The sequence below is a fragment of the Hibiscus syriacus genome, unplaced genomic scaffold, assembly GCF_006381635.1.
Source record: "Hibiscus syriacus cultivar Baekdansim isolate YM2019G1 unplaced genomic scaffold, ASM638163v2 tig00110387_pilon, whole genome shotgun sequence".
In the NCBI taxonomy this organism is placed as follows: domain Eukaryota; kingdom Viridiplantae; phylum Streptophyta; class Magnoliopsida; order Malvales; family Malvaceae; genus Hibiscus; species Hibiscus syriacus.
The window spans coordinates 3,260,476-3,275,646 of NW_024062717.1; the positions used below are offsets into that span (position 1 = coordinate 3,260,476).

Here is a 15,171-nt window from a genome sequence, read left to right on the forward strand (position 1 = left end):
TTTGAGTTTAATTAATATAGTTGTTATTGTAATAGTCAGAAAGATGTATGATTTAAGTATGTTACAAAAAAAAGTCATGTCATTTTACTAAAAAAATATACTACAAATCTCCATCCAGGTAAATTCTCTATTTTTTAATAATTTCCCTTAAATTCGAATGAAATTATATGTGATATATCTTGATCCACAGAAAATGCGAAAACTAGGTTTATCTAACAGCTCATATAATCAATACCAACGTAGTAATAACAAGGGATAAAAAAAACTAGTACATTATTCTTGGAAGTTTTTAATAAGGAAAAGTAAAAGTAGAAGAAGATTCAACAAACATTAGCATGGAGAGATCTCAAGAGGTCGTTGGCCGAACCTAAATGCAAAATTTTAACAAGGTCAGAATGTGCACTTAACAAGAAAAGTAAAGCAAACCAAAGCAATGAACCTCTTCACCAAACTCAAGTAATATATATGACATTACAAATTTTTTTTGAATGAAATGAGTACAAATAAAATTTTATGATGGGTAACATCATTAAAATTAGTAATTAATCGAAAAAATTCATATTACAGTGTCCACCCTCAAGAGGTTGTGGATTCACCGTTTTATATATCAGATCTATTTACACTATATCAAACCTTTTTACTTTTATATCTTTTCAGGATCATTAGACGAGTGAAAGTAGGCTGTTGTAATCAATAATAAGAAATGTGAAGATATTTACGAGAAAGAAAAACCACAGATATAATATTAACCGTCTATTTCTACTCATCCAATTATCCTAAAACTATGTCAAATTAAAAGTTTTACTCTGTATATAAGTGGACCTTAATCATTTATATATATATATATATATATATATATATATATATATATATATATATATATATATATATATACAATTTACTAATATAATATGATTCTCAAATCTCAAAGCATTAAACCTATAATAACATATTATATTTATTAAGATTAATTTACCTTGTGCATCAATCTTTAAGACAATTTGGTCTTACACTTTTGGGACAAAATTTTGGTTCCTTGTGCCATGGTGCTCACCCTAAAGTCACAGTTGACATCCAAGTCTTTCTTCCAAAGCTTTAAGATCCAAACGTTAAACTCTAACGGACATTCGAGTTTCAGCTTCAAAGAAATTTGGCGTTTCGTCTTTTTGTCGCTGATGCTCTTCTGAACCATAGTCGGCACCTGTTTCCCTTTCAAGCCTTGGATTTTAATATTGACGTTGCCCGAATCGCCGACGTTTTGTTTGAGGCCGGGAAAGTTTCCGAATCCGAGGGTTTTCGTCCAGAAAATAAGACTCCCGCCGTCTTCATCTGATTTGTATTCGATCCCCATCTTTTCGTTCATATTCTTGGCTTTCAGCGTAACATGATACGTAGGTGGGCTGCCTTGTTTCCGTTGCTTAACATGGAGCTTTGTGACGGAGAAACTGGGGGCTACGGGGGTGAAAATGAAGTGAATCACCGTTAGGGTTCCGCCAACGATAACACATAAGAGGAGAAAAACAATCAGGAACCATATCAAGAAGGTGGAGCAGTTCCATTTGCTTTTCTTGCCTCCGGCCTTAGCCGCCTTGCGGTGGCGTTCGACGATGCCGGCGTTCTCGGGCGGCGGGACGCGGTAGATTTGGTCTTTAGGGACTTGGACGACGTAGGTGGCTAAGGGGTGGCCTGGAGGGGGAGGCAAATTCATGAGATTAGTGGTGGTGTGGGGTGTCGACGACAGCAACCGGGTACCGGCGACGACCCGCTCATCCTCCATGGGAGAGATGGGGTGCGAAAGAAATGGTGGAGGTGACAAAGGTGAGAAAAAACAAGGGTGAGGAGTAATTTAGGGCATGCATGGGAGGAGGTTTTTTCTTTGAAGTTGAGTGGTTGGTTTTACGTTGAGATTGAATGTTTCTATTTGGTAAACACAACGCATTTCTTTCTCTCTTTTTTTTTTTTGGCCAAAAGCTTTTCGTTTGATTCATTTTCTATTTAGGTCGAACAACATGTGCTATTTTTATCTATTCTTTGCTCCTACTTTTTCTATTTTTGTCTTATTCATGATAGAATCAGTCTTTAATTCATCATTCATACTTAATTTTTTCTTTCTTTTTTACTTTGCTCTTATTCCTTATAATATATGTTATTTTTTTCTTTAATTAGTTTTCTTATTTTTGAATAAAAATAAGGAATGATTTTTTCCGGCAAATAAGATTTTATTATAGTATTAAGCTATCAAGACTCGAGTAGATTATCTCATTAAAAATCTCCTTCAACTTAATAGGAGGAAAAAAGTACAATCTATCCTACTGAACAAGAAAAGACATTGAAAATAAACTCCCAACTAATCTGACCACTCTCCTGTGAACGAAACTCTATAAGATTGAAAAATAAAACCAACAAGGAACTACAGTGAAAATATAACACCCATCTAAGATGACCAATCCCCACCAAGATGCAGACCGAACTCCAAACAAAACAACACCATATTCCACTGCAAAGAATAGCCCATAACAAACAGTATCCTTTCGGCACGATCAAAACATGAGAGAATCTAGAAACAACACCAAATAAACATATATTTTCCACCAAGCTTAGAAATAAAATCTTTCTCGATATCCTATGGGAGGCCTTCAAATTCAAAAAAAAAAAATGCAGCAGCAAGCCCACCCCTTAAAACCCCTTCTCCCAAGCGCTTAAAGTCCCCACACCCTGCCAGCTCAATCAATCAACAACTACAACACTCGACCCTACAAAAATTCCAACTGAAAATGCTTGTAACCCAAATTGATAAACACCTCCTGCTCACCCCACTACTTTAGCTACTTTGAAAATGAAAAACTCAACAATCCATATGTTGAAATGTCAATGCATGGGCGGCTGGCAGCATATGGGGCTGCTTTGGGCGGCTGAAAATTGATCCAAGTTAGGCACCAAATTGTTGAAATAATAATTGGTAAAATTATACATTTTAATCATTAAACTTTAGGGTATTTACAAGATTAAGTCCTTAAGATTTAGCTATAAATATCCTATCTCATTTAGCTTCAAAACCATCCCGAAGCATTCTAGCTTTCTTACAATACTAGAGAGAATTTAGAGAGTTTCTTGAGAGTTGTTTTCTCTTTTTTTATCAAGAGAGAATTATCATTGTTTTCTCCTTGGTCGATCGAGAGAAGTTGTAATTCCTATTTTCTCATAGTGAAATTCTTCTACCGTTGCCCGTGGTTTTTACCCTATATTATTCAGGGGTTTTCCACGTAAATTTTGTGTCTCTTTTATCTTTATTTTTATTTTCTCAAATTATCAGTTGTGATTTTGCTCTATCTGATAGCCGTCTTTCGCAACAATTGGTATCCGAGCCAGATTTGAGTGTGTAATATCTTCTTATTGTCTTTGTGGTTGCCACCAAAAGGTGGATCCTCCAACATAAGAAAGTAAGAAGGTATTACCCATTCTTTGACGGTTCTAGAGAACTATTCACGATAGTGAAATAGTGGGAGCTATCCGAAATAGAAGCTATGGCAACGAAATTTGATATTGAAAAGTTCAATGGGAGAAATTTCTCATTGTGGAAATTGAAGATGAAGGCCATCCTGAGGAAATACGGTTGTCTAGCAGCTATCAATGAAAGGCCGGTGGATTTCACAGATGACAACAAATGGATCGAAATGGACGAGAATGCTATGGCAAGCTTTCATCTAGCATTAGCAGATAAAGTATTGTCAAGCATCGAGGAGAAGAAGACAACTAAGGAGATATGAGATCATCTCACCAAATTGTACGAGGCCACATCGTTGCACAATAAAATTTTCTTTAAGAGGAAATTGTACACTCTCCGGATGTCAGAATCTACTTCAGTGACGGAGCACTTAAATACACCTGAACACCTTATTTTCTCAGCTTACATCCTTAAGCTGTAAAATATGAGAACAAGAATATGCTGAACTTCTACTTCGAAGTCTATCGGATTCGTATGATCAACTCATTATCAACTTGACAAACAACAATGTCACCAGTCTAGTCTTCGATGACGTTGCAGTTGCTGTTCTACAAGAAGAAAATCGACGCAAGAACAAAGAAGACAGACAAGTAAATCTGCAACAAGCAGAAGCGTTGACAACGATGAGAGGGAGATCAACGGAACGTGGCCAAAGCAGCAGTCATAAACATGGTAGATTGAAGTCGAGGAGCAAGAAGAATTTAAAGTGCTACCACTGTGAAAAGAATGGTCACTTGAAGAAGGATTGTTGGAGTCTCAATAAAAACTTCAATCCACAAGGCAATACCGCAAACACTTCAGATGATGGAGATACTCTATGCTGTGAAGCGTCAACCACCGTGGAAGGTAGAAAGAAATATGCAGATATATGGCTCATTGATTCAGGAGCAACATATCACATGACCTCAAGAAGAGAATGGTTCCATCATTATGAACCTGTCTCAGGAGGATCTGTGTATAGTTGCAATGATCATGCCTTAGAGATCATTGGCGTGGGAACCATCAAATTGAAGATGTATGATGGAACAATTAAAGTTGTTCGAGATGTGCGGCACATGAAAGGCCTGAAGAAATATTTATTACCCTACGGATTGTTGGATAATAATGCAAGCAAGATTGAAACACGGAAATGAATCATGAAGGTGTTCCGTGGAGCGCTTGTGGTGCTGAAAGGTGAAAAGATAGCTGCAAACTTGTACATGCTGAAGGGAGAGACTTTGGTAGAAGCAGAAGCCTTTATTGCCTCATGTAGTTCAGATTCAACAATACTATGGCATCAGAAACTTAGACACATGTCAGAACAAGGAATGAAAGTCCTTGTGGAGAAAAAGCTACTTCCAGGCTTAACAAATGTATTACTTCCTTTGTGTGAGCATTGCATAACAAGTAAGCAGCACCGGTTGAAATTCAACACATCAAATTCTAGAGGCAAAAGTGTTCTAGAATTGGTTCACTATGATGTATGGCAAGCACCGGTTACATCCCTTGGCGGAGCAAAATACTTTGTCTCATTTATTGATGACTACTCCAAGAGATGTTGGGTGTACCCTATTAAAAAGAAGTCAGATATGTTTTCAACTTTCAAAAACTTCAAAGCGCGGGTGGAACTTGATTCTGGAAATAAGATCAAGTGTTTCAGAACATATAATGGAGGAGAATACACAAGCGAAGAATTTGATGACTTTTGCAGGAAAGAAGGTATCAAAAGACAGTTCATAGTGGCGAACACTCCTCAACAAAATGGAGTGACAGAGCGGATGAACAGAACCTTGTTAGAAAGAACAAGAGCAATGTTGAGGGATGCAGGCCTAGAAAAATCATTCTGGGCAGAAGCAGTCAATACCACCTGTTATTTGGTGAATCGAGTTCCATCAATTGCAATAGAGCTGAAAACACCAATGGAGATGTGGATTGGTAAACCAGCTGATTATTCAAACCTCCATGTATTTGGAAGTATTGTGTACGTGATGTACAACTCCCAAGAAATTTCAAAGCTCGATCCAAAATCCAGGAAATGCAAATTCTTGGGGTATGCTGATGGTGTAAAGGGGTATGCTGATGGTGTAAAGGGGTATCGCTTGTGGGATCCCACTACCCATAAAGTGATCATCAGTAGGGATGTTATCTTTGTAGAGGATAAACTACAAAGAAAAGAAGACGATGATAGCGCTGAAAATTCAGAGACTACACAGATACATGTAGAAAAGGAGGTTGAACAAGGAGATTCTTCTGAAGCGGAACCAGCACATGATGAACAAGAACCAGAGAGTTCTGAAGCTCCAACAACTCGTCAATCAGATCGTGTGAGAAGACGTCCTAATTGTCACTCAGATTATATTATAGAAGGTAATATTGCATACTGTCTTTTAACAAAGGACGGTGAGTTATCAACATACCAGGAGGCAATAAATAGTTCATATGCTTCACTGTGGATGATGGCGATGCAAGAAGAAATTGAAGCCCTTCATAAAAATAATACATGGGACCTTGTGCCACTACCACAAGGAAGGAAGCCAATTGGTATCAAATGGGTTTTCAAAATCAAGCGAAATGGTGACGATCAAGTGGAGAGGTATCGTGCAAGACTGGTGGTCAAAGGATATGCTCAGAAAGAAGGTATTGATTTCAATGAAATTTTTTCTCCTGTGGTTCGACTAACAACAGTTCGAGTAGTCTTGGCAATGTGTGCTACATTGAATTTACATCTGGAACAGCTAGATGTTAAAACAACTTTTCTTCATGGAAATCTTGAAGAAGAGATTTATATGCTCCAGCCTGAAGGTTTTGAAGAAGACGAAAAGAAGAACTTGGTTTACAGGTTGAACAAATCTTTGTACGGTCTAAAGCAGGTGATGAGGTGTTGGTATAAGAGATTTGATTCCTTCATTATGTGCCTTGGATACAACAGACTTAATGCAGACCCTTGTGCTTATTTCAAGAGGTCTGGTGATAACAATTTTGTTATATTGTTGTTGTATGTGGATGACATATTGGTTGCAGGACCCAACAAAGATCATATTGAAGAATTGAAGGCACAACTGGATAGGGAATTTGAAATGAAGGACTTGGGATCAGCAAACAAGATTCTAGGGATACAAATTCACCGAGACAGAAGTAATAGGATGATTTGACTTTCACAAATGAATTACTTGAAGAATATCTTGTCACGATTCAGCATACAAGATTGTAAGCCAATTTCTACCCCTCTTCCTATTAACTTCAAATTATCCTCCAGTATGAGTCCTAGCAGTGAAGAAGAGAGGATGGAGATGTCTCGAGTACTGTATGCATCAACAGTGAGAAGTTTAATGTTCGCTATGATATGCACAAGACCAGACATTGCACAAGCAGTGTGAGTGGTTAGTCGGTACATGGCGAATCCATGCAAAGAGCATTAGAATATTGTAAAGAGGATCCTAAGATACATCAAAGGGACCTCAAATGTTGCATTATGTTACGGAGGATCAAACTTACTTATAAATGGGTATGTCGATTCTGACTATGCAGGGGATTTGGATAAAAGCAAATCTACTACAGGATATGTGTTCAAAGTTGCTGGTGGACCTGTAAGCTGGGTTTCAAAATTGCAGTCAGTTGTGGCTACGTCCACAACAGAGGCAGAATATGTAGCAGCTACACAAGCCAGTAAAGAAGCAATTTGGTTGAAGATGCTATTGGAGGAGCTTGGGCACAATCAAGAGTATGTCTCTCTGTTTTGTGACAGTCAAAGCGCCTTGCATCTAGCAAGGAATCCAACATTTCATTCAAGGACAAAGCACATACGAGTTCAGTACCATTTCATTCTTGAAAAGGTTGAAGAAGGGACAGTAGATATGCAGAAGATTCATACCAAAGACAACATAGCAGATTTCATGACGAAGGCGATCAACGCTGATAAATTTACCTGGTGCTGATCCTCTTGTGGCCTGACGGAAACATAAGCAACATGATGGTACAAGGTAGAAAGAATGATGTGAAGATATGATTGTTCCAATCAAATCTTCAAGTGGGAGATTGTTGAAATGTCAATGCATGGGCGGCTGGCAGTATATGGGGCTGCTTTGGGCGGCTGAAAATTGGTCCAAGTTAGGCACCAAATTGTTGAAATAATAAATGGTAAAATTATACATTTTAATCATTAAACTTTAGGGTATTTACAAGATTAAGTCCTTAAGATTTAGCTATAAATACCCTATCCCATTTAGCTTCAAAACCATCCCAAAGCATTCTAGTTTTCTTCCAATACTAGAGAGAATTTAGAGAGTTTCTTGAGAGTTGTTTTCTCTTTTTTATCAAGAGAGAATTATCATTGTTTTCTCCTTGGTCGATCGAGAGAAGTTGTAATTCCTATTTTCTCATAGTGAAATTCTTCTACCGTTGCCCGTGGTTTTTACCCTATATTATTCAAGGGTTTTTCACGTAAATTTTGTGTCTCTTTTATCTTCATTTTTATTTTCTCAAATTATCAGTTGCGATTTTTCTCTATTCGATAGCCGTCTTCGCAACACCATAGACTCCTGATTTTAGATCAGGATATAACTCATTTTTCTTAACTTGATTAAACCCCACTTCTTCCTTATCGACTCTTAACAACTTACGAATTCTAAGATTTTTTTAACCAGAAAAAAAAACAAAAACCAAGCCTCGAAAAATGTTCAAGGCAAGACTTTCATACCTAAACCTCCTGCTTCCCTGAAGTGCTAAAAAACCCAAAGAAGCACGTTCCGAATCTTCTAATGAAGCAATCTCCCGAATTATTTCTTCTTTCGAACCATTAAAAAGGATCCTAATTATTTTTCCTGATCGTTTGCTCTTATTATACATTTGTCTTTTCGTTGTCTCTCCAAATAATGTTTATTCGGTTATTATGTTAATGTATTTCCACTTTGGATTATTAGGTTGGATTCTAATAGCTGCTCGTAATCACTAAAGATAGGTCACAGTTAAATTGAGATATTTATTTGTCAACGAATCATCATTTTTATATTTTATTTTATTTTTGATGGTGTCTATCCTTCAACTCCAATAACGATGTTTATTTCTACACGTCATTTGTCTGAGTTGTTTGTTTGAATTTTACAATTTTCTTATATAATCCTTTTTATTCTTAAATGTCTAATTTGTGCACTTTGATGGTTTTTAAAGAAATATTTGACTTATATGACTAGTTTACTCTTGTTTTTATCGACTCTTCCTGTAATTGAGTATTTTGTAACTCCCTAAACTTGACTCGTTACAACATTGTACTTATGATGCCACATTCGGGCCCTTTGAGCGACCCAATAGTATGACCATAAAATTTTTCAATGAATAAACCAATATGATGTTTCAAATGATAACAAAATCTATCAATGGAGTTCGATAAAAGCAATTATAGATCTCTAACTTGACATGACATATTACATATTATCCTTGGGGCTAAGGTGCAACTGTCTCAAGGTCGGTTGTATCTTCCGTAACCATTGATCTGTAGCTATTTTATCATCTTCATTCAACCTGTGGTATTCAACAGTCTTATACATTTGAAGTCATGCTATCGAAGACTCTTGAACTACAACTGGATGACGAGGAACAATCAGGATGGGCTGAGCTCTTATAAGTGCTCTTGCTATCCTAAGCATAATATAATTTAGATTCATGAACTATATTGTCTCATCATCACTGACATCTCTAGAAAATTCTATGTTATCTGTATGTGTAACGAATTCATCTGTCAGTGGTCTACAAGAAAAAACATGGCTCCCATTTCAAGCCTCTAGACTACTATCATAATCATATGACATAATAAATTCCTACAAATCAGGAATAAGGGAAAACACCATCATAATTCTAATCTTGAAGGAGTACACTTGAATCTAAAGGCATGTATCTATTGATACTCATCTAAACCAACCAACTAGGACACCAAATGAATTTAAACTTTAATATCATTAAATGTAATACCATAAATATAATACGTTACAATAGTGAACTTATAATGTCATATTCAAACCTTTTAAATGATCCAATAATACAATCATAGAATTTAAAATATAAGATCAACGCCCCAATTTAAATACGCGCAACTGATATTAGAGGACCCGGATTTGGGCACCATAAATATTAGAGACGTGAACGTTTAATATCAAGAGGTTGAGAATTAGTGAACAGATACTGCCTTATACTTACCCCAGATTAATCACACAAAAAAATACAAAACCAAAAATTTTAAAAATATATGACCCGAATCTGATCTCTATTCTACATCACCAACCCAAAACTGTTTGTAACCCGAACAAAAATCAATATCTACGTTCCAAAATATATATTATAGTGGGATTTCAACCACACTGTAGGTTAGGTAATAAATATTAATAATATATAAATATATTATTTATACAGAATATTTCCTACCACCAGAAGTATGTATGAGATAAAATCTAATAATATTTAATCAATTATAAATGAGAAGTAAATTTAAACAAGTGATAAAAGAGAATATTTTCCCTGCTCCCTTAACCTCCAATATTGGAGAATCTTCATTTGATCTTTTCAAATTAAAGAAGACCGGCCCCTTTTCAAGGCACACTCTACATCACATCCTCGTATTTCATTTTTCTTATTTACTGTTAATAGAATATGGTTACGCATTTTCCCTTTTTCTCCTCAAATACAAATTAAAAAATATATGAATTTATATTTAATTTAATTAATTTATATGATCCTAATTATTAGGGACTGTTTCACTGTTCTTAAATTACAACAATATATATATACACACACAAAATAAGAGCTTCCAAAAGTTTGAAGTTTAAATCCAACGGCGACCACAAAGCAGCTGATATTTCCTTTCTTCCTCCTCCATTTCTCTTTCTGTAAGTAACCCTATCTGCCACCCCATTATATCCACCGCATCTCCATATCTAACCTCTCTTTTTTGAAACATGCAAGAAGATGTAGATTGCATTTATTCGATCTACATAAGAACTGGAACCATCATCAAAGGCGTAACCGACTCCATCATCAACCCAACACTCTATGATGTTGTAGACACCTAATTTCGTCCTCGATTAATATTATTTCGATCATACTGCTATAATATATTTATATATTGATTTATCTCATTATAATTGTATTATACAATATGGTACATATCACACATTTTTATTTTTTGTATCAGGCCCAATGTTACAATGTTAAACCCCAAGGCCCAGTTCAAGCAAGCCCGTTAGCTGTCCAACAGAGCACCCAGATACAACAACACAAGCCCAGGAACCCAACTGCACGTGACCCATTTGGAACAACCCGAACCGATCCAGCCAGGGTTTGAACCCTAGCTTTCTTTCCTCCAAACATCGCATGCCTTTATCCCAGCTTGGTCAAATCACCGCTTCTCACGCAACAACCTCGAACCATCCGACGAACATGGAGCATCACCAACAAACAACAAAGAACAATTTCATTAGGACTCTATTTGCACTAAAAATAGTATATTTTTTTTACTATAAATATTATATGTAACACACATTCGAGGGACAATAGATCATGAATATTACCACGATTACACAAAATATTAGGCACAAGTACTCACACACAGAAAAACCACGAAAAATACAAGCAAATCGCAAGTGTATCTAAAGCATTTTTTGTAAAAAAAAAATCGAAGAGCAATACAAGGTAAAGGTTTATACCTTTTTCGTAGTTCGTGGCTTGCATGCGATGTCTTCTTTTTTCCCTTTTTCGAAAGGCCGGTGAACTTTAGGGGATGGTTTTGAGATTTTAAATCTCAGATCTAGCCTCCCCTGAGGCCGCTTTGCAAAAACCACCGTGATTTTCGTAACGAGGGTGGAAAAATCTTTTAGAAAAATCAAAACTTTTTTTTCACTGTCGGGGAGGTAGCGGTGGCCGGTTTCTGGGTTCCTATGAACCTAGACGGCGACGAGTTCTTCAATCTGAAGAACACTTGAGAGAAATATAAGAAACGGGGGCCTTGTGCGGAAAATGAAAAATGGAGTTGTTAAGCCAAAACATTGGCTTTTATATCGACCCGCAAACCCGACTCCTGACCCGCGCGTCGACCAGCCCCACTCTGTTGGATCTGCGTGTTTTCATTCTGTAAGGGAGAAAATTGCAATTTTGGTCCCCCTATTTTGTAAAGCTCTATTTTTCCCATAAATCCCCATTTTGTTTTTGATTCTTTCAAATTGTACCATTTGTTTCGTTTTATTTTAATTTAGTCATTTAATATTATTAATATATATATATATATAGTAGGTTTTATTATTTTTATTCTTTATTTTCTTTTTGGTTTATTTCATTTTCTTTTATTTATCGTTATTATGTTTTTTTAAGTATTTTTATATATTTTTACTTTATTTATTTATCATTATATATATTTTTATTTTTTACTCTTTTTTATATATTTATTTCTTTTCTTTTTCTTACCATTTCCTTTCTTTTTGGTTTTATTTTATCATTATTTTCATTATTATTATATTTTTTCCTCTTTATTTTTTTTTTCTCTCTATATTTATTTTTTTCTTTATATTTATTTTCTTTTTTTCTTTTTTTATGTATTTATGTATTTATTTACTTTTCTTTATCTTTATTTAGTTATTTTATTTATTTATATCTTTTTTATTTTTATTTTTATTTTCATTTTCTTTATTTTTTCTTTATCTTATTTTTCTTTATTTCATTTGTTTTTTTGCTTTGTTTTATTTTCTTTATCTTATTTATTTTCATTACTTTTTTCCTCTAACACGTTCGAGGTTTTTTAAGGGTACGTTTTCAAAACTGTTAAAGGTAAGTAATTTGGATCATATTTTTACCTTTTAATTTAAATTACAACTTTCTTAATTAAAGACAACTGGAAATTACATAGTACCGAAAGGGCAATTCAATGCTGCTAACCCTTCCTTGACTGTAACCGACTCCCGAATCCGACACATCTTTTGTAAGAAGCAGATCATGTAAGAAATAAGGTATTCGATCAACCCATTTGTTTTAAAATAAATGATCGGTGGTGACTCTAATCTGTTTTATTCAAGTCGAAGCCCAATTCCGGGCCCACCCGAAAGACGGTTTTGACAGCTTGGTGACTCTGATGGGACAGGTAAGTGAGTCAGGCTAAGGTAATTTCCGGTTGTCCTTTTAACGAAAAGGGTAAGTTTAAATTTTAAGGTAATTTTTCGATCCTTATTACTTACTTTTGATTACATTTTCAAATAAATAGTTGTACTGACAATTTCTTTCGATGGTTTCAGTTTATAAAACTCTCTTTTTCACCTAAGGATCTAAACTCGAGCTCCAAACCCGTTTTTAAGTAAGGGTGAAAGCGACGTTCTCGTGAGAATTTATTCTACGTATGGGCCTAGCAAGTAACCTTCGGGATTCATATGCCTTATGATTTCGTGTGAATTTATTCTCCGTATAGGCATAAGGAAATGTATCCTCTCGAGTTTAACTTAGTCCACACAAGCTTGTAATGGGCTTAGGACTAAGGGTCTAACAAGCACAAGGGGGCACCAACAAGGATAACTTGGGTACCTTCTTTAGAACCTAAATCGGGAGATTATATGGAATTAGAGCCTACTCTAAAATCTCATTTCAAAACCTAGGGTTTTTTTACCCTAATCATGCAGTTTGTTTTCATTTATTCTTTTACTTTCATCATTTATATTTTTTCTATCTTACTAACTTTGTGCTTTTGTGTTTGTCTTTTTGTCATTTGCATCATTCGAAAGAGAGGTGTTGATCCACCAAAAACATGTTCGTTAAATGTAAATAATTTATATTAATAGACAAAGGGGTTATAATTCAAGAGATGAAAAGCTCAAAAGTCTAGCTATGGTCAGAAAAGACTCGGAATTGACCAGGTTTACACCAAGCACGTCAAAAGTCAACTTTTCCAAAACGAGATTGCGAAAGTTGCAGGGGCAAGACAAGAAAAAGGTTACTGACCAGGAGAGTCCTTTCAAAGACTACGAGAACAAGATGGTGAAACCCTAGCTGAGTTGGATGTCATTGCTGATGAATTCAAGAAACAAGCAAATGAACTTCAGATAGCTCTTAATGATGGAGGGCTTCAATGGAGTTTTCGTTAGGGAGCAGACTCAACAGAGAATGAAAACCGGAGATGCAACCATTCAAGACTTTTTGGAGCAAACAGCTCGTCACTTGCACAGTTTAGCCAGAGAAGCCGGAACTGTTCGACGGAGCATTCAACCGGTGACAGAAAAAAGGTGGAAGATGAATCAACTTGTCATAAGATGTTCGGGGTCTATACCTTTAAGATGTTTTTGTCTCCTAAGACGTAACATTTTTTTCCTCAATAAGGATTATTTATATTAACAGACACATTTTTGGATCAATGCCTCATATATTACATGCATCATGCATTTAGACATATTTTGCATTTTGTTATTTTCATTTCTTTGCATTCGCATTAACTAACAAAAAATGTCTCCTCTAAAGGAATAAATATTGGGTACACCACCTCAAGCATTGGACACACCCTATCCGCATAACACCCGCTTGAAAAAGAAGAAGATGGAAGTAAAAATTGCTCAACTCAAGGAAAATAAGTTGAAGTTACAGAGAGAGCTAGAAGATAAGATAAACCAGAGCAGTCTGAGTACTTTGGATACAATCATGAAAAGCCAAGAGTCATTGGTCAATCAAATTATGGCCAAGTTATCGGGTCTACATCAACCGAGTGCACCTGGGGCAGGTTCGTCCGAGGGGTAGTTATATCACCGACCCCACATGTGGTTATCTTACCCGGAATATTACCCGGATTGCAAGGGGACATATCTGCAGAAAAAGGGAAAGCCTCATCTGTTGCAAAGATACAAACTTCTGCAACCAACCCTGATAATCATACGTATGATTACCATATCCCGGATTTTGACGAGAAAGATAAATCGAAGAAGATGGAGGAAAAAATTCAAATGTTGGAAGACTAGATGAAAGTGGTCAAAGGGGACCATGATTACTACGTAGTAGATGCAATGGAGCTTAGCCTGATCCCAGATTTGGTACTTCCACCGAAGTTCAAAGTCCCCAAATTCAAAAAAAAAATGAAAACAATTACCTCTCGGCCCACATCACGATGTTCTATCGAAAAATGATAGGGTATGTGGGAAATGATCAACTCCTGATTCATTGCTTCCAGGAAAGCTTGTCCGGTTCAGATATCCGATGGTACAATCAGCTGAACCGATCTTATATCAAGACATGGAAAGACTTAGCCAAGTTTTTCTTGGAGCAGTAAAATCACATTAATGACATGAGACCATACCGGGTTATGTTGCAAAGCTTGGAGAAGAAGCATAACGAGAATTTCTGACAATACGCACAGGGATAGAGGGATTTGGTTGTGCAAGTTCATCCACCTTTGGATGAAAATAAAACTAGAAAGCTCTTTGTGTAGACTTTGAGATCCCCTTACTTCGTGCACCTGGTTTCAATCACATCAGGGAGCCTTTCGGACTTAGTTATGGCCGGTGAAATGATCAAGTTGGCCATAAAACAAGGCAAAATAGAGAGAGATGAATCAAGCAAGAATCCTCCCATGAAGAAAGATAGAGAGATCAACAACGTTAACACCTAAAGTGCCAACAAAGGTGTTACGATCTCTGGCACAAAAACCACTGCAGTTGTACCGTCAGGTATTTCTAAACAAA

At 36.1% G+C, this 15,171-nt stretch overlaps 1 protein-coding gene across 1 annotated transcript; it reads right to left on the reverse strand.

The window, feature by feature from the left end:
- Positions 1 to 326: 326 nt before the first annotated feature.
- On the reverse strand, positions 327 to 2,004 carry LOC120122651 (NDR1/HIN1-like protein 13). The gene is made up of 2 exons (XM_039141770.1): positions 977 to 2,004; positions 327 to 367 (listed from the first exon to the last, which is right to left on the reverse strand). The coding sequence occupies exon 1, from the start codon at positions 1,775 to 1,777 to the stop codon at positions 992 to 994; it is 786 nt and encodes a 261-aa protein (XP_038997701.1). The 5' UTR covers positions 1,778 to 2,004; the 3' UTR covers positions 327 to 367; positions 977 to 991.
- Positions 2,005 to 15,171: the final 13,167 nt, after the last annotated feature.

Excerpts from the sequence above, each read along its gene's own strand:
- LOC120122651 (XM_039141770.1), bottom strand. The coding sequence starts at position 1,777 with ATGGAGGATGAGCGGGTCGTCGCCGGTACCCGGTTGCTGTCGTCGACA.